General features: G+C 36.2%; 1 protein-coding gene across 4 annotated transcripts in view; it reads right to left on the reverse strand.

Annotated features, from left to right (window-relative positions):
* HERC2 (HECT and RLD domain containing E3 ubiquitin protein ligase 2) overlaps window positions 1–20,795 on the reverse strand; it is a 103,039-nt gene that overhangs the window by 65,342 nt on the left and 16,902 nt on the right. For 3 of the 4 annotated variants that reach the window (XM_053933750.1, XM_053933745.1, XM_053933727.1), the window contains 12 exons: window positions 18,700–18,837; window positions 10,401–10,620; window positions 8,585–8,685; window positions 7,681–7,837; window positions 6,769–6,879; window positions 6,232–6,403; window positions 5,473–5,646; window positions 4,673–4,861; window positions 3,893–4,044; window positions 2,927–3,084; window positions 2,366–2,479; window positions 785–1,036 (listed from right to left, as the gene is read on the reverse strand). In XM_053933750.1, the coding sequence (XP_053789725.1) occupies window positions 785–1,036; window positions 2,366–2,479; window positions 2,927–3,084; window positions 3,893–4,044; window positions 4,673–4,861; window positions 5,473–5,646; window positions 6,232–6,403; window positions 6,769–6,879; window positions 7,681–7,837; window positions 8,585–8,685; window positions 10,401–10,620; window positions 18,700–18,837 (1,938 nt within the window). The remainder of the gene's footprint in view (window positions 1–784; window positions 1,037–2,365; window positions 2,480–2,926; window positions 3,085–3,892; window positions 4,045–4,672; window positions 4,862–5,472; window positions 5,647–6,231; window positions 6,404–6,768; window positions 6,880–7,680; window positions 7,838–8,584; window positions 8,686–10,400; window positions 10,621–18,699; window positions 18,838–20,795) is intronic. The other variant, XM_053933736.1, reaches the window with a different exon arrangement.

The following is a 20,795-nucleotide window of genomic DNA, read 5'->3' on the forward strand; positions in this document are numbered from 1 at the left end:
TTGACAGAAAAATAGCAGAGATAAGGAAAACTATGTTAATTACAACCATGCTTAACTAGGAACATGTTATGGATTTCATGAGTCTCATTTCTGCCTCAGTAGTGGATTGGAAGAGTACAGCAAAGCATAAACCAAGACACATAAGCACAGACGTTTACAAGTTTAAAAAAAAAATTTCTACTTTGTGTCCCTTCTACTTAGAAATTTTTTTGGGAATTATTTAAAGATCTCCCCATCTATGATGAGAGACTGTAAAATTATTCTCATTTAGATCATTCAACATATATGAATAGCAATTTAAAGGAAAGACAGAACCTCAGGTCTTCTCCCAAATGAAGGAAGTAATTTTCTCTCCATTACAAACTAGTCAAAAGTCAAACATAACTTTAATGACATTATTTGTTGTCTTTTATTTTCATTTATTCTATTCACCTGCCTTAATCTAAGCATATATTATATACATTTATTTGCATGACAATGCAAACATACTTGCTTTAAATAAGTGTTTCTGTGAACCTAATAAAAGAAAAGCAGTAAGAATTAAGAGAACACAAGACATGCAACATTTAAAGTAGTAATAATATAGTGTCTTTAAGTCTACTAAAATCTTGTAGGTGTAAATGCAGAAGTGAAGGGAAATGCACATTATTACCTTTTTCAATGCTACCAGCATAAAATATGAAAGAGTACATGGTATCACCAGTCAAAGCAGAGTTCATTTGTGTCAGGTAAAAAGCTCCAACAACAGACAGAGCTCTGCAATATTTCCAATTCTGATAATTACCTTTCAAGCCTTCCAGAAGTTTGGGATATCGAACGTGCTCTTCCGTCCCATGCCCAAGTCTCTGATTGTCACCTTTCCCCCAGGTGTAGACCTGGCCATCTTTGGTTAAAGCAATAGAGAACTGACTCCCACAGCGTACTTTCACAATGTCCAGATCTTGAAGCTTTTCTATCAACTTGGGAGTTTTGCAACCATCACTGCCTCCTCTTCCCAGTTTTCCATAGTCTCCATCACCCCAAGACCACACCTGGCCTTTAAATCAGAAGAAACGAAACAAAAAATAATTGCACTGCTTTTTTCATGTAATTAAGTCATCTATTTTAACAAATAAATTCATAATCTGAGATTCTGTAACAAGCACAAATTTTAAGTTGTATTTTAAGAAAAGCAGTTAAATAATTTCTAATTGTTTGTGACAATAAGAAAGAACAATATTTGAAAAACTTTCATGCTGACAAGCCTAAACATAAAAAGTGCAGTATCTAACATTCATTGACAATCTATCAGGTTGTGGAAAGTCCTTCTTAAAAATAAATGAAGCATAGAATTTACTGTAAATCAAGCAAATTAAAAACTGCTTTCTTCAATTATTTATAAGAACTCACAAAATTTTTTCCACATCAATTTTTCTGTTAAACCTATTTTAATTTTCAGTTTATATCATTCAAGCATTCCACCAAATGAAATTAAATCATCATGTTTATCATGTTTTTTTTTGAAACTAAATCTAAGTCCTGGTGTAGGAACCTAAAACAGACAAGTCATTCTGCATCTGCAGTAAATAAAATTACGGTTCAAGAATGGTAAACTCATGCATGTCCAAATGGAAAGTCTTGTTTTACATTCTGATGCATTTCTGCTCTCTGTTTGCATAAGCAAGAGTCCCCAAGGTACTCTGATAAGCAATGGAAGCATGCAAGGCAGAGACCAGAGAGAGGAAAAAAATTGATAAAATCTGGGTTTCCATTTCCTGTATGAGCGAACATTTCAATTTTTAAATAATGCACATCATATTAACCAGCTGTATTTCAAAGGAACAACTAGCCTCCAAGAATTATCTGCTTTCTAAGAGATGATTTTGGGGCTTGACCTCACAATGAAATGCAAGTTTCGAATTTAGGTCTCATCCTAGGCACCTTGGTCAGGGATGTTGGAAAGATGAACTTCCATGCAGCTTCTCTTTGACACTTCCAAAGGGTTAAGAGAGACAGCTCTCCTACTCTGAATTCTGGCTCTTGTGACAACATGAGATATTTGCACTTACATAGTAACCAATAAAATTTAGACACATGCACATATATGTACTACACATTTACATGAAATATATATACACCATAAACTTAATATATTTACATATTCATAAGGAATGTACTGCATATCTATGCATGGAAATACCTCTGCAACATTATATACAAAATGTATAAATCTACATTTTTTTTTTCCCCAGAAGGAATTTCAGCTTCAAATTCTTACAGAATTCAAGCTGCTAGAATAAGCATATCTGCAGTACAAATATCCTCAGTGTAAAAGGAAGGACAGGTAACCTTACTTAAAATTTTTAAGTTTTGTTTTGCTACTAACCATTTTCAGTAACTGCAAGAGTCTGAGCATCTCCACTCCCACACGACACATCAATAACTTTGAGTCCTTTCAGCCCGGTGACCAGCATTGGGATGGTCTGATCTTCACTGGAACCTTCAAAACAAAGTGGTTCTGTGAGAAGCAAAACCCAGAAGGCCGGACAGGTTCTTTTGTTTGTTTTCTTCTGCTTCTTTGTTTTTGGATGTTTTGTAGCGTGCGTGTAGGGCGGCATTGTTTAATTTTGTTTTCAGATTTGAGTATCACGGCTAAGCTCCTGTATGGTTTCTGAGAGACATCCAACAAGGATTTAACCCACAAAATAGTCCTGGCTTCACAAGGAAAGAAACAGAGAACATTGCAGATTTTTTTTTCTCTATCCAATTGCTTATTTCCAGAAAACTCAGGCAATTTAATGGGTTTGAGACAATCCCTCCCATAATTATTTCAATTCACATAAAGTCACAATGTTCTCAAATCAGCTTTAGCTGATTTAGCTGAAAGATCATTTGCAACAGGCACTAAATTCTTCAACAACTTATTTGCAGATGTCAACTAACTCACCATGACCAAGCCTGCCATAGTTTCCTCGTCCCCATGTATACAGCTCTCCCTCAGCAGTAATGGCTGCACTGTAGGTGCTTCCACATGCAATATGAACAACATGTTTTCCAGCTTGCTTCCCAGATAAAGCAGATATCATCTTAGGTTCCTCCAGAGGGCTATTTAAAGAGAAGATGACATATTTTACAAAAGGTGATTTGATGAGTAGGTGATAAAAGGTGTGACATACTTGTTAGAATTGCTCCAATTCTACCTGCAAGCCCTATTATTAGTCTGAAGTAACAAAATACAAATAAAACGACAAGCCAAAATTAAGCTCAAATTGTTCAACAATATACAAACCACTGAAGGAATGTCTAACAACTGGAACTTGTTTCCAATTAGTTCGTGCAATATTTTTAAAAAATGTTTGTCTGTTGTTTAAAAAATTCTTTAATTACTGTATCTGACCAATTAATTTCATGACACTGATAACCCTTGTGTAGCCTCTCTTGCCTCAGAGGGAATTCTCACTGGAGGAAGACACATAAAATCTCTAAAAAGTATTGATGTACACCCTCTGTACAATAATGTTGTAGAAGATTGCTTCTACACAAAAGCAAGACAGTAATGTCCCAAAAGAATGGAATAATGTACAACATGATTGCATAAAACATAACGACCCTGCTCCAACATGTGAGTCAATATTTCAGAGAAAATGCACTCTGGATTCATAAAACCATTAATAAATAGTCTGATAACAGTGGTCACTACTACACCTTCCACCTACAAGAACTTCAGAAAGTAGCATTAACAGAGAACTAGGAATATTCCAGACAGAGAAAACATGCAGGGAAAATGCAACTTTTGTTCAGTAACAGAGCCAAATGTCAAATGCTGAATATTGCTTATACACGCAACAAAATAATTTTTACTATCAATTCAGAACACTTGCAAATAAATGTTACAATTATTTTTAATACATACACTGTATCCCCATGACCTAGTCTTCCACCATCTCCACAACCCCAAGAGAAAACTTCACCATTTGCTGACAAAGCCAAATAGTGATGCCCATCTGAATGTGCTGCTATCTTCACAATATTTCTGGAAGCTAGACTCTGCACCAGCTGTGGTCCCTGTAAACCAAACAAAAGCAATATGCTTACAAAATCTGCTGACATTTTCCATCACATAACTAGGTACAGTTTTCCTATTTCAGTTTTATCAAAACTTTGCTCTCAAATTAATGAGGTGAAGGCATGAAGAAAAAAAATGGCCAAATATTACAAAAGCAATGCTTTGAAGTTATTTGTTCCCATTTTTATAGGTCTTCAGTACATATGAAAATGGTGTTTGTAATGTAATCTTAACATTACAGGCTTAGTGACAAAGGCTTCTATTTACAGTGTATTTTTGTTTGAGAAACTACACCACTTGGACACAGTTATATCACTACAGTAAGATCCCTTTCATATCTTCCAATTTCTGAAATTACCAAGGCCAGCATACCAATAAAAGCACTTATAGTATCCATAACCTCTAGTCTGATAGAAATTACAGAATCCATATGCTTTTCATCAAATCAACCTAAGAGACAAACCCCACTATTTCTGAAAGTTCAAATATGACAGTACAGAAGGTCACAAAAAAAAAAAAAAATCAGCATGTCTCCATCTAGTATCCTAAGAAATTGTAAATATTTAGAAGAGGAAACTTATGAAGTAATACACAACACATTTTTAAAAACATGTAAAAAACTCTCACCAGAGTATCGCTGTTATATGCTTGTGTATAAACTCTTCCATTTCTAGATAATATCAGAAAACGTTTCTCTGCACAAGCAACCTGTACAACACCAAGGTTGGCCAGTCCTTCACACTGAATTGGACCACTCACATTAGCATAGTATTTCCAACCTATTAATCCCCAAGCAATGACCTCTTGCAGTGATCCCTAGGAAATAAGAAAGTCTGTAAGTACTAAATTTTGAAATACACAGCTTAATAAAATCCACAGAGCAAGTTATTTTTTAAAACTTTATATACCATATGTGCTCAAATCTGAGACCGTCGTTCTTTCCAAAAAATCAATAAAACCTACCTAATAAAAATAAAGATTTGCATGCATCATATTCAGTTCAGTCTGGTATTAAATGAGCAACAAGTGTCTAGGGTAAGAGATTCAGAGATTTTTCAGGTTGGAAAGTTTGGCATTTACTTTTTTCTCTCTTTTATTTTTTTATTAAGTCAGACCCCCAACATTTATGAAGTCTGGTCTTGAGAACTTACTCTAAGAAACACAAGGAACAGCTCAAAATATGGCAGAATTAGCCATAGTGTGGTAAGAAAGGTTCATAAACCATAAAATTGCACTCCAAGGCTCACTCAAAAAGGGCTAATGTAATAAAAGTTACCCAAATTAAGACAAATTTCAGAACTCAAGGTTATGTTGTGAAAATCAGAAAGGAATTTGAAGAAACTTAGGAGCTGTTTTCCTTGCATTCTGAAATTCAGTTATGCTTTTAGGGAAAATATCTTACTGTATTTGATATTGCAAACAATCACCTTATGAGATGTAGGAGAGCTACACTGTGGAGGCATACATGGGGTGGCAAGACGGTCTAAATGGGCCATGATCACCACAGCTGTTTGTCTCAGATCAATCGCCAGCTCATTGTCCTGTGGCAAAGTCAGATACCTCAGAAAACTTTCATTTGGACTTAGAGGGTAAGTCAGCAGCTGGAAAAGAGAAGAGAGCACTCAGAAAAACATTCAAGGTATATCTCTGAGACTACACATACAGATACATGAAGTTTAGACAAGATGACTATCTGCACAAGTGTAAGAGAAAATAAATTAACTCTGCACATCCTTTTTTCACATTAGAGAAAAATTTGAAACCTGAATGTTGACAAAATAGTCAGACTGTGTATATAATATAAAGTTACAAGCATAATAAAATCGATGAATTATGTTTTATCAATCTCAGTAATATTCACAAAGAGTCATAGTTCAATTAATTTTAAACACAAAATAAAAACAACCCAAATATGCAGAAAAGTTACTTAGCCACATCTAAGTTCATTATCACATCAGCCTTAACTATTAAACATGATGCTTGCCTCTAATCATGCTGTGACATTCTTCCCCCTAACTCAAGAAACTCAAATGTTCACATGAAAACCAAACAACCATGGTGTATATACACCCTACATGGAAAACACCAACAACAACTTTTTTGGATAATTTAATGATTATTTTAGCTAGGCAAATTAAATCTCATTCCAACATAATGCCCCTTTTAAATAATCCAAGAATAAGTACCTGAATCTCTTCCTCAGTATTGGGCATGTCTTTATTACATATTATACTCTGGAATCTTTGTAGCAAAGGTAGAAGGGGCGCACTTGTTCCCTGTGCAGATCGCTCATTATCTGTTTCCCTCGTTCCGTTATCCCAAAGTTGAAGCAGCAACATAACTGCAGATAACATTTGGCTGAAAGAGGCAATCAACATTTTCTATTAATATTTCTATTTCTAGTTCAATTAACATTTTTCTATTAACATATTCTATTCATTCCTAAAACCATTTGGCTAGGTTAACCATACAATTCAATCTCTACATTTTGAAGTTAAACAAAATCAGATGCCAGGGCTTTCTATTTTAAACAGATTATCAAAATATAAAAACTGGATTTTTGCAGTCTAGATAGTATTAGGTCTCAATCACCACTGCCTTAGTGAAATGGTGCATATGTTTTGAACCACAATTATTACATTAAACCCAAATCCATGAAAACTGAAGCCTGTCAGCCCTTTCCAACAGTGATGGCTAAAAATCAGAGTGCTCATGCTTCTCACCTTAGTGTACCCCTCTGCACTGCCAGTTCAAGCAATATGGCAAGTGCCAAGTGCTGGTCTTGCAAAGGAATGTTTCCTGGCCCCTTGGTACTGGGAGCTCCATGCACATCTCTATTTAAAAGTCAAACAATATACATTAACTAATCGGAAATAATACACAATTGCTTACCAAAACCATCTACAGCAACCCACAAACCACTAAACTTACAGAAAAATACCAAAGGGGTGATGACAACAGCTGAGAAAAGCCCACACATTCCAAACTAGATCAAATTTTAGAGGCACAGCTAGGCATTAAAAACACCCCAAGCCTCACTACCTATCTACAGTTCTATTAAACATGCTAAGAACATGAAAAACATTTTTCACAGGTGAAATTCAAATATGTTTTATGATATTCCCCTTAAGGACATAGTTCCAGTATTGAAGAGACATTTCTAGTAACTACTATCAACTTCTAGTAACTACTACAAAAAGGTAACAACTTGAAGCCTACTTAAATAACAGGGAAAAGCAAGGCACTGACTGTTCCAAGTCCAACATGAGCGTATTTTCTCATGTACAAAAATCTGTATTATTTTACTATACTTGAAGGGCACAATTAAGACTGCACATATATCACCAAAGCATTCTTCTGCAGATATATTTACACTAGTAAAAAACCATTGTTTTGCTAAGTTTTCATGCAGTGATTCAGAATATTCCAGTTCAGATTTTTCTTAAGCAGCTAAAATCATTAAATCATGTTTAAAGAGCATCATTTCAATAGCTCATTAATTTTTTGCTTGCTTGTATAACTACATAACAAAGGGAAGGAAATCCTTCAAATTTGCTATAAATCACTATGTTTATACCCCCAGCTTCTGAGAGATGCAAGCTTGCCATTTAACAGCTCAAAAAAAAGAAACTTACCCAGTCACAACAGACCTTAGGAATTTAGTAGCTCTTTCTACAACTTCCAGCCACACGGAAGATACAGTCCCTTCATCAAAAAGGGATGCCTCTGGTAGAGCTCGCAGTGCATCAAGTGATTCCTGTAACAATTCACTGCACAAGTCTGCATCTTCACCTAAGGAACAAGCAAGAGCAGTTACATTCCCACCTTTACAGAAGTCAGAGAAATTGTTGTACACAATACTTTGTGGAGCTTTTTTTCAGCACAAGATACAAGTCACTTCCTATGGACAACGTTCTCAATTTTCACATGAATATTTGACTACAAGCTTCTGAAGACATCTTCACCAAAAAAAAAAAAATTCAGAAAGGTGAAAACCCAAATCATATGCAACCACTGAGAAAAGAGGAGAATTAGAGCTGACTGGAGTAAGCCCACACCTGCCATCTGACCAAATGGTGCAGACTGAGACAGGCAGGTTTAGTGGCACAGGTGACAATTCTGCCAACCTCTGCCATTTGACAATAGCTGACAAGTACACCAACTAAACACAAGCTTCACATACAAAGCTTTTTCTAAGCTGCTACTATCATGTAATAATATAGTGGATTGACCATGTCTAAAGACTAAATCTACCTTTTCTGAAACGTAGCATTAAAAATACATGCTTTTCATGAAATCCCAACTTACTTTCCTCAGCATAAAGTATTCCAGAACAACCCAACATTGATACTGGCTTGGGTGGCTTTGATCAACAACAACGTTGTTGAGCATACAATCACAAGTGCAATTATGCAAATCTATCACTCAAATTTATAGTTCTATACCAATATTTAACACAGATACACACACTTTAATGAGTCACATGGCTTCAAATGAAATATATATGCAATATGCTCATAGTATAGAGCATAGACCTACCTGATCTCCAGGCTCTCCGAAGGAAAGCAAATGCAAATGAAAGTGCTGCTCGGGATCCAACACGTGCAAGACCTTCCACACCTTTGCCTACAGGCCTTGAGCTAAATAAAATTATGTATGAATAGTTTCAATAAATTTGTATTACAATAATATATATTTATTTTATGATTATTTTGTATAACATATATTCAAAGATTTTTTAATTTAGCCATGTGCATGCATATGCAATTACACAATTTTTATTTGTAAAGAATCACAGCTGTGCCTTGAGAAACAAGGTGAACATCAAAATGTCAGCAACCAAAATTCAACTTCAACCACTGCAAATAAACAATTCGATGTCCAATATCAAAAAGATTCACAGAAAAATATAAACCAGACCAGCATAATGGACTGCCACAAAAAAAATGCCCGTAGTTACTCAAAGTGAAATGATGATGCTTTACTCAAAATACACAAACATAAGGCACTTCATGTACTAATGATTTACTCGGGAAGTCTGTATTTTTAGTTAGTTCGGACTGCATAAACTAAGCTTGAAGATTTTTTAAAATTAATCTTTAATTATTGATAATTAGTTCCACCCATTTTGTCATTACTTATCTTTCTATTCAAATCTCAGTGCTAAAAAACTTCCTTTGCACTTTCTGTACTTGTGTGTGTAAGGAAAAGAGATAGCTTCAACTTTGGTAAAATCAACTGAACTCACATTCATTTCTGTTAACTTCTCATACAGACAATCAAATTAATTTAAGTAAGCTCCCCTTTGTAGTCAGCAACAAGAGATTCCCTACCACTTCCAACACTGAACCACCAAGTCTAGTTTGTTTTGTTGTAAGATTACAATGAAAGTGAACAGCTTAGGACAATTTCAAGAAATTATGCTTGCTATTTTCAGCAATCTGATACATATCAGTGCTCTTTTTAATGAGAGTTGAAAAAAAATTTCAAGAGAACAGTCTATTTAGAAAAAGATACCCTTGTCAGAACTCCAATTCCATAATACCTAGTTGTGATATCTACTTACATTCTCCTGTTGTATCTTAATCTAGAGACAATCTAACAAAAATTTCCCTAGCCAAATTGCTTGTTCTGTCAGACAACTACTGAACACTTTATTTAATGCTTTATCTGATAGATTTTTCTTTTTTTAGGTCTAGATAGCTATCCAGACATGAAAAGTAATCAGATGATTCCTTACTCAGTTACTTCCCTTGAAACAGCTGCATATAAAATGCATAATTACATCATTTCTTACTCAAACTAAGGAAAACTATGTTCAGCTTTTTTTTGTATTTGTATTAAATAGTTGCATATAAAATGCACAACTACATCATATCTCATCCAAGCTAAAGCTCTATGTTCTGCTTTTATGTATTTGTATTTTATAATTTATGTAAGCTGAGCCACTATTTAACTGAGCAACTATTGACAAAAATATGTTGTTATTCAAACAATGTGATTTCCATTAGCACCAATTCTGAAACAGGCTTCTCCGTACTTTCTAACTGAGCAGAACAAAAGAAAAACTTCAATAAATGTATACTTATAGCTCAAAGTTTAATATCTACAGCAATGTATTACAATAAAAACCTACTAGTACAAACAGAGACACTGTAAGAAAGCACCAGGCAAGAAGGAGGACTGATGGCAGGCAACACCACTTAATATGGTAAAGCCATCTTAAGAAATAAGAAGTTTCTTAACCATTAATGTTTCACAAGGAGGAATAAATCACATTAAGCCCTCACAGACAGGTTGATAACCTTTCTATGGCTTTTCTAATGGATTAATTTGTTCATGCATGTGTTATTACCTTTTCTTATCCACTGCAGGCAGAGGAACACTACTGCTTTTCCACTTTACTTTGACGTTCTCCTGAAGAACTGCTCTGTTCAAAGCAATGAAATATCGTTCCAGGATAACCAGCCTCTGCTTTAGCCTCATAGCTGAGAGCGCTGTCGTTGCAGTCTGTGTGGCCAGAGTTTGCTGTTCCTTTACTAGTACCTGGAGGCATTCCTTCAGTTCATTCACATCTGACAATCAGAGAAATACCATTTTATGAACATTCACCTTTGTTATATACAGTATCAAGAAAAATAAAGACAAATTAAAAACTGTAAATTCACCACAAGTCTGAACCCAGTGGAACTCCCCATTTCTATATTTAATGCACACGGTATGACATAAATCAAACAGGTGCTTAGACACAAGTTATCATCAAAACTGGTTTTGTCTAAACATATCTAAACCTTCATATTTCATGCCTGAAATAAAAACATCATAGGAAATATTTATGCTTTTCAAAAAAAAAAAAACAAGTTAGATAACTTCTTATCATCATCCAACCTCAAGAGTCAGACTTCTTTTAAGTGCAGGCAAGTCCCCACAAGAATATGCTTTCATTTTGCACTGATACATATTATCTTAAGTTTCTCAGAAGTTATGAAACTACACCCAGAAGCTCTAGGACCATTGCTAAGAGCTGCTATGCTTCTGAAACAAATAATGTCATAAATTTAAGATGCTTTCAAGTACTATTAATAAATAAAAGATCTCACTTATGTACCAATGCTAGAATATTAATTCTTCTTTCTCTTCACCACAGCAAGTATGCAACAGCCCAAAGTCCTATTAATCTAATAACGGATGGTAACAAGTACAGTGTCAAAAACAACAAGAAAAAAAAATCTAAAATAAAAATTTGGAAACTATATTTTTATATACTCTGTAGCTTTAATTCCTAAGACAAACATCAACAATGTACATTCCTAAAGGGGTTCTTTTCTGTCCCTTCATTAACAGTCTGATCACTGAGCCACCCTACTCTGCTTTGCACTGCATTATTATACTTGTCCCTAAGCCAACCACATTTGTTGCTTGGCAGCTACACAGAAGTATCTTTGTTTTAAATGACACCTGACTAAGGGTATGAAAAAAAAAAAAACCCATATGTCTGCATATATGTAACAACAGCTTGCAAGAAGAAGGACACATTTCAAATTAATTATTAAAAACCAACCCCAAAACCATACAAAACCAACAATTTTTTGGAACAAGTGCCTCCAAACTATAGAAATTTAGACACATTTATGGTAGTCTCTATGGTTAAAGGTTTTATCTAAGGAGGTACAAAACTTTTTTCGCAACTGCAGCTGTAAAAAGTATTTCAAAGTTCTGTCCCCCACCTTTCTGTACCCAGAAAAGAATTCAAGCAGCCCTCTCTGCCACTGGATAACATTGCACGGTCACTTATGGTTTGCTGTCAGCCAGCACCTCAGCCTGTTTTCAACATTGCTACTCACCTTTCACCATTTCATAATGTGTTAGATTCCTTTCCCTAGGCAATTCACATCTTTCCACCTGACTATGAGGGACTTATTTCTCCAACGAGAAAGAACAGATTAAAAATATTCCTTACAGTCTAGACCTCTCAGATTAAAGTGACAGTAGCAATTACACATCCTGACTCAAACAACAAGAAACATGGCAAAACCAACAAGAAATTTGACAAAAAGCCACACCATGCTTAATTTTAGCTCTACAAATTTTTCCAAACTGTGCAGCACAGAGCAAAAACACAAAAAAAGCCCAACCATCTTGCAGAGTACCACAACAGAACATAGTCAATACTGACATCCCAGTTCCATGATCCCTCTAGACAAACCATTCAAAGACATAAAAGTCAGGACTTTTTTCCTCCCTTGCTGAACACTAAAGTCCTATCACCCTGTAAATACCACCAGGCTACAACACCAAACTACAAAATGACCATGCTCTCTTGTTCACAAAGAGACTTTGCTTAACACTGTTTGTTTTGTTAAATAATTGTATCTTGAATCTTCAATTCCCAAATTATGGTCTTGTATCTATAGGAAAAATAAAGAAATAGTCAATGGAGAAAAAAGAAGGCCCTTTAACAGTTATGTTTGGGGAAAAGACTCTATTTGGTGCTACATAAAATAAGCACTGGGTGATAGAGACAGGAGTCTGTCAAGTAATACAGAGCTATAGCATTCATCCTTCATTCCTGCCCAGCAAGTAACCTAATTGTGGAAACTCTCTAAAATTGTTTCTGAGAGTTGAAGACTTAGGCGAAAACTTTGTTTCAAAACAACACACCTATGAAACATCCATCTTGGGGACTACTAGGAAAAAGCAGGACAAGCAGAAACCACCGACTCGCCAATACTCCAGCAATTACTTTACAAGGAACTTTCCCTGAAAGTCTGCAACTGCATACCTTTCCAACCACTTTCAATCAGCCACAATGACATCCAGGTGTTACATAAATTAAGAAAGATACATTTCTTTCCAGCAGAACTGCCTTGTTAAGGTTTAGGGTTTGACATGTTTCAATTATCTCAGACCTAGGAGGGAGGTTAAGAAAGCTGGGGGAGAAGGATGTGCCTTCACAGTTAAAAGTGGCTACAATTTTAGGAAAAATTCTGCTTGTAAATATTTTATATAAAATTCCTTTAGTATTTCAAGAATGCAAAACAAAGTTAATATGCAAAGTTAATATACAAAGGCTGAAACAGGTAATAGTATCCTTGTAACTCAGACATCTAAAAACTGAACCCATGACTGTCTTGTTTTATTAAAAGTAACACTATTTTTAAGTGAGACATATCTATACACTTCCTCACTTTATATCTTCTCTTATTCCACAATAAGTAAATTTATCTTAACAAAAAGTTTAGTTAAGCTTTCAAAAGATTTAAACACATCTGGGAATCAGTGCAGTGAAACACATTTTAATAAACCTTCAAATCTGAGCAACACTTGTTACGGATGAACTGAACATCTAATGAGAGAATAGCTTATTAATAGTAACGATTCAAATTTCATCTGAGAAGGTTACAGGGAACTCTTTAAACAAAACTGTTCATATGTCACTACAGCAGCCCTTGATGCTAGCCATCCTTTGCAATGCTATGCTTTGCCAGTTATGCTGTGAAAGGTAGAGACTCATTATTTACCTATTCTGTACCTGCACTGTAGGAGTTGGAGTCATAGCACAGCAGTCTAATTTCTCAGAACACCATTAGCAGAATACTTGTTAACTGGCAGCTACAGTTGCTGGCTGCAGTAGAAATAGGTAAGGGTTTTACCCTCTTCTGTTAAAATTTATGACATCTCTCCCTCCTCTCCGCAAACAACACAACTACACATCTTCACTTCCTAATTCCTCCTGTCCAAAGCTCCCTGCATTAGAAGGAAAAACACTGGAATTATTCAACCCAGCCTATTTGACGGAACAGAGTTAAGAAGTGGTGTTATTCAGATATTTGAACAACACGGGACAAAACAAACAGCTGAAGAGAGCAGCTTCTTAAACCATCTCTAGCCCCAAGATAGGTAGCATGGCCAAAGGCAGTTTGCTCCTGTTTTAACTGCACAAAGAAATAACTTAACATGCTATGTGGTTTCTTAATGCTCATTTCATTAGCTCTTTTAAGGAACACCACATGTTTCTGACAGATAAATTAGGCACCTTAAAAATGCCAGTATCAGGCTGAAATGTTTCCAGGTTGACTCACCAACTTTAGTAACAGCAAATATAGATGTTACAGTGTGGAGAGATTTCAGACTTGGAAACACATTTCAAGCAGAATTTGGCATGAATCTACTGTTATAATGAGTACACATTCCTGTCACCAGCAGAACTAATGTGCTCTAATTTCCTAGAGAATTTCATATTTTGTCTTCTCTTTCCCCTTTCACTACACATTATTTCCACTGGACAAAGAGGAGATAAAGGATGCAGCTGGCTTGGCTTAACAGGCTTCTAATGACCCTTCAAAAAAAAAACCTCTAGAATGAGCAAATGCCAAAGTTAGAGGGAAGGACAACAATGCCATCACATACACCCAATTTCCTTCAGAAACAAAACCAAAATAGGCTTTCAATGTTATTTTATACCAACAAAGAATATAATGCCTAAAGGGCATTTAGCTTTCAGCTTTCTGCTCTCCTGTTCAAAAGATGAACATCAGACTTCACCTTATTAATATGCAGCAGAAGAAATATTGATCAGCTGCATGTGCATTCCAAATGCATCTCATTTTGTGGCTGGGTGCAGGACAGTGAAGTGTCTGGAGGAAAAGCCTTATGAGAAGCAGCTGAGAACACTTGGTTTGTTCAGCCTGGAGGAGACTGAAGGGAGACCTCACTGTGGTCTTCAACATCCTCCTAAGGGGAAGATGAGGGGCAAGTACGCATCCTTCACTCTTGTGACCAGTGACAGGACTTGAGGATGTGGCATAAAGCTGAGTCAGGGGAGGTTTAGGTTGGATATCAGGAAAAAGTTTTTTTACTCAGAAGCTGGTTGGGCACTGCAGTCCCTCAGGGAAGTGGTCACAGCACCAGCCTGTTTGAGTGCAAGTGTTTAGACAATGCTCTCAGGCACATGGTGTGACTATTGGGGTGTCCTGGGCAGGGCCAAGAGCTGGACTTGATGATCCTCATGGGTCCCTTCCACCTCAGCATATCCTACAATTCTATAATTTTCAAAGTTTTACTGCAAAACTTGTTTAAATTGATGTTCTAATACTCACACACAGCACAAAATAGCAAGAATTTAAATTCCTGTCTGTGTGTAAAAATACACACTAACACATACATTCCTTAAAGGCGTAAATGGCAACCAAACAGATATTTGGAGCAGGACAAGTGGTTTCAAGCTGGGGTAGAGGGTACATGATGGGATGATGATGCAAAGGCAAAAAGGTAAAAGAAAACACACGGATGAAGGAGCTCTGAGAAATGTAAAATGGGGGCGGGGGGTGTCAAATTTTATCCTTTGACTCAGCATTTGTAAATCTCAACTTGAAAGCATGAATCAAGAAATTTCATAAAAGCCAAAAACATCTCAATAAAGAAGGCTAAAATAAGGTTTTTTTCAATGCCATGACTACTTAATTATTTCTGTACACAGTGTAAATTTAGATTTCATCAAAGCTCCTTACAGGATGGAATTTCTGCCTATCTCCTCTTCTCACAACACAAACGCAGGAATAAAAGTGCATTTGGTAATGACAAGTATGTCAACAAGCTCACTGAACTTACATGGTTAATGTTAACCTTGCCTCTCCCGTAGTGCCTATAAAGCATTTCTTGGTGCAATCTTGGTGATATTGTACTAACAACATCAGAAAAATAAGATGCAACACTGTAAAAAGTATGATTCAATATACTCAACCTTAAGCATATTCACTCAAGAAAAAGAAGCCCAAGAAGATTAAATACTGCTCTATTTTCTGTAGGCTTTGAATAACCACTTCAAAGAGTCTCCTCTTTATTTCTCCCCATACCTAGGGCTGAACACCTGGACCTCAGATCATGTCAGATGTTAAAACCTGAAATATCTTCAGGAAAGAAAACTGAAATAAAAGAAGATAGTAAACAAGGATTTTTAGGAAGAATCAGAGGAACTGCTTTATGAATGTACTCAACCTGGTATGAATACAACAGGCAGAAGACATTTTAAGGGAGCATTCATGTAAAAAAGGAATAGTTTAACAGTGGTATCATGAAAGAGCTGAATATGAAATGGAACAACACTAAGATGCAAGAGAAATTAAAAAAACACCTTAAAGTCAAATAATGACTTACGCATGTATCTATTATTATCTTATGTAGTCTTACAGTACTTGAAATAGTAAGACCATTAAAAAAATAAGAAAAAAAGAAAAACACTATGATATCTTTGCCCTGTTCTGACAGCACAGTGATCTCAGCATAAATGAGACCTAGAAAAAGCATTTTTGCTCCTCTGAACGTGTGCCAGGATGACAAAACAAGCATGGAGTTGAGGGGCACATGAAGTACTGCTCCTCAACACATTTAATGAGCAGGTTTTTCTCCGTGCTCTCACAAACTCTTAGCCCTCGTGGGGGAGGGGTGTCACAAGGCCCACTGACCTAGATTAGCCTGAAGTTCAACACCAAGATCCTCCACACTTGGCAAAATAAGATTGTATTACAGCACTTCTAAAACATACAGTGTCTAATATCTAGTTACTATTTTCATAATGTAAGGCTGTAAATCATTCAACTCAGTAGAAATACTTCAGTGTATTGACCTGAAACACTGACTTTAAATGCCTCTTCAGTTCTTTTTGGAACATAAACTCAAATCTCCATATCTGAATTATACCTTACTTGTAAAGGAATATAAACCATAAATGAAGACATGGTAAATCTTTATTTCTTACTTGATCAGCAATTATATATTTAAGAAACAACTCTCCTTTTAAAAAGTTCCTTCATGGTTATGACAAGGAAATATTTAAAAGTTTATTTTTTGAAGGATAACAGAAGAAATGCTTAAAACAGTTCTCATTTTATGAAACATTAACAGAAAGTATCAAAATGGAACTGATGCTGTAGTTTTCTTCAAAATTAATTACCAAGCCACAAAAACTAGGATGGCTCAAAAGGCAGATGTTAGCTACATTTTGGACAAATGCAAAACAAAAATTAACAAGGTAGCCTACAGTCATGAACAAAAGTCACACTTGCAGTTTATTTATACAATAAATACATTTATTGCATAAATAAACCACAAGTTTGTTCAACAAGTGTGTTCATAGCACTGTTTAAGGATTTTTGTCACAGCTAGGTGATACAAACTTCAAGCACAAATAGTAACAGAGACCAAGGAATAAAAATCTATTTCTGACAAATTATTCACACATTATTTCTAGAACAAGAATCTATACACATGGCAATAAACCATACTATATATAAGTATTAAAATAACTACAAGACAGAAAGCTATTTCTTTCTGAAAATTCCACATACATGCATCCTTTTTATTTTGAAAAACTGCTTCTTCGATTTTCTAGAAAATAATTGGAGGGTGAGCTTAAAGACCAAGTGTTGTCTCAAACACCTGGGTCAGCTGGAAGAAATGTGGTAAGATCTTTGACATTTAGATTACCATTCTGTAAAATAGTTTTATTTTACTTTACAGCAACACACATGAAATAAGAATATAAGACATAAATAATGTGACCTTCAGCTCACATCTCTCCAACACATTGAATTCTCGCTCTCTCTTCCACTGTAGTGGCAATTCTAGTCATTCCTGATATACTGCAAGATGCTGTCCTGCTACCAGAGTGACAGCAAATCCATCTGTCCTCCTGTCCTCAAGGAAAGGGAGCAAGCAGGCTGGCACAGAGCAGAGGACAGCAGACTGGCAGCTGACCTGTGGTTCAACAGAAACAAGTATCTCCCCTAGCAAACACAGCTACACAGATGCAGATTCTGGCACTGAAGAGATAATACTTTTCCCAGGGATCTTCAAGTGCTTCTGGGTGAGGGGAAAGGACAAGTGACACAACAGATGTCTCTGAAGTTTGTACATGCCAACATCTGAATCAGGCAATATCATGTACCAGGAACTGTAAAATAAACTACTGAACTGAGGCTTCTTCTGATCTGCTATTTTTAAACAAGGACAATTTTAGACAATGAACTGTTGCTCTACAGTAGCAAGCAGCCACAAATTTCAACTGGCTTCAGTATCAAAAGTAGTATTTTACAGACCTCTACACAAAGATGTGAACACACAAACTGCTTTTCCACTGCCACCACAGGTGCAATTACTGCCAGCAAAGGTCAAGACAAACAGTTAACTGAACTAACCATTTCAACCTTCCTCCCATGATTCACACAAACCTATCTACCAGACCATGAAACCAAAGAGAAAAATCACCCATTAAACCATTACTGCCTGCAGAAAATTCAGGCTTCAGAAACTAAGCAATTTCTTTATAATGTCTGCAACTGAAAAGAAATATTCTGAAGACATTGGAACTTTTCACTGGGTAACTTCATTTATTGCAAATCAGTCTATCATTCCTTCAAGCAGCCTGAAAGGGGCAAATTGACTCTTCAAGTCAAGAGTCTAATTAAACCTGAAATTAATTACAGCAAATGTCTAATTTCAATCACAGTTAAACCACATATCCAACTTATCTCACTAACCTAACAGATGCATATGTCAGCAAGTACATTTGATACAAATACTTCCTGATGCTACAAAAGAAGTGATCAATATAGAATACATAATGTCAGTGAAGATGACCAAAACAGCTGTGATACCTGGTTGTTTACCCCACACCCAACTCTCAACAATCGATTTGGCCCTGTAAGTGGGCAGTGGAGTCTCTTCTTCATCTTTCTTTTCTTTGTCGTTCTGCTCTTCTTTCTTCGATGCAGTTTGGCATTCAGTGCTATCATCTAAAGAAAACAAAAGGGAAGGGGAAAAAAAAGACCAGGTAAGTTACCTTCAAGTCAGGTTGGAATTCAGGTCTAGATTAGAAATATAAAGGTGAAATCCCCAGCCCACAAGCTTACAGAAATATTGTCTATCATTAAGAGAACATGGTGGGGGAAAGTAGTATTTTACCATGTTAACTGTCACAGGTGCTGGGTCTCATGTTACATTTTGTAAGACAGTGACTTTACAATCCAGAAATCACCTCTGTAACCTCCTCAGGATGATGAACATTTAATATTGATGCCATCATGTAAGAATTGCAAAGGATTTGCAATACACAGTACTGCACAGAAGGCACTTGAAGTCAGATTATGCTCCCAACTATCTGTAGTGCTGTAGCATTAATTTGGTTTTATATTCCATTTCCAAGAATAAAAAAATACAGCAATAGCCTACATTTCAAAATCAAGGAGAGCTACACATTGGCATTTACACTACTTTTATGCAGCAGTATGTCAACATCCGTAAAACATCTAGCATCTTAGTAATTACTGGCAAGTACTGAAAATAATCCCACCATTTTCTGCCCAAGCAACAAAACAGCATGTGCAATCCTTTTGAGACTACTTTCACAAAGTCAGAACACAGACATTAGTCACTTATCTCTGTAATCAAAGGTTGCCTGAAAGTCTCAATTTTCTAAATGGAGTAGAACTAGACAGCTGGAAGTTTCTCTTTATTTATATTGAGACTATGGATTTCCATATCTATACCTCCAGTCTGTTCAATGCGTAAGATTGCCTTGCAATTGAGGGACACATGGGCAGCTACTTGCCTCACCCTGACCTTCTTTTCAAACCATACCACTCAAAATTTCTCAAGTCCAGCATTTGAAATTTGCCCATGAAGAGTTTAGTTCCAACCTTTTTTACCTGGCTCCTAGAACTGATCAATCCTTCATTCCTATCTGCCAGTCTAGTAGTCCAGAGACTCCCTCCCTAAATGTCCCAGCTACAACACAACAGGTAAGCACTAGTATTTTGTCTTTTTTCCTTTCTCACTCCACCGAGATACTGCATTTGTACCAGCATGTATCAGAAGAAAATAATAAGCAAGAGGTTTACATCAGTAGCCAGACATGGAACATCTGACTGCAGCCTGCCTCACACTCATGGAGTGAGATCAAAGGCTCTCACTATCTCAGAATGTACAAAACACACCTATCACAATGTACAAGAACATTCAGCTATTCTTTCCATCTGGCCTAACAGAAAATTAATGCTTAATCTGGTTGGAACTGGATCTGTGATTGCCTCTTTGTTATATTTTTTTTTTATTTTTTTTTTAACAGGAGATCATAAGACCTCCCAAAATAAAGTTCTTTTGGGGCACCTTAATTACACAAATTTTAAATTAAAGCACTGTTTTCTGACCTGTAACTGACAGGTGCTCAGGAGGTGGAAGATGAAGACTGAAAGGCAGGAAAAAAAGGAAAGGAGGCATAATTGCAGTATCCACGATGAGCTGAGATTGTTGGCCAAGAAAGAGATAGCAAAGTCACTTGAGAACAGGAAAATGCAATTTGGATAGACTTCTTGTAAGTGGCAAACAGAATCTAACTTTGTCCCTCTAACACTAAGGAACAGCCTGTGAGTCACCAGTTTGATAACAATGTCCAAAATGTGATTCAATCCAGCTGTCTCTTTTCAAAGGCACAGGCAAATAACATGAAAAGTACAGAACCCCTCATAGACCAAGGACCCTGTTCAGCCCCAGTGGCTCAGAGTATTTCCACAGTAACACCATAATCTCACTGTTTCTCCACTCACCCACACGTCTAGAGACACACTTTGCAGGGTCTGGAATTTTAGTTAGTGGGTAGAAGGATGCTGTGCCAAGACACAATTTACAGGCAGCTGCAGGAGAACTTGCTACGCTTTTTAACAGATCCTTGGCAAAGGATGACAACCAAAGGCTA

The sequence above is a fragment of the Vidua chalybeata genome, chromosome 2 (assembly GCF_026979565.1).
Source record: "Vidua chalybeata isolate OUT-0048 chromosome 2, bVidCha1 merged haplotype, whole genome shotgun sequence".
NCBI lineage: Eukaryota > Metazoa > Chordata > Aves > Passeriformes > Viduidae > Vidua > Vidua chalybeata.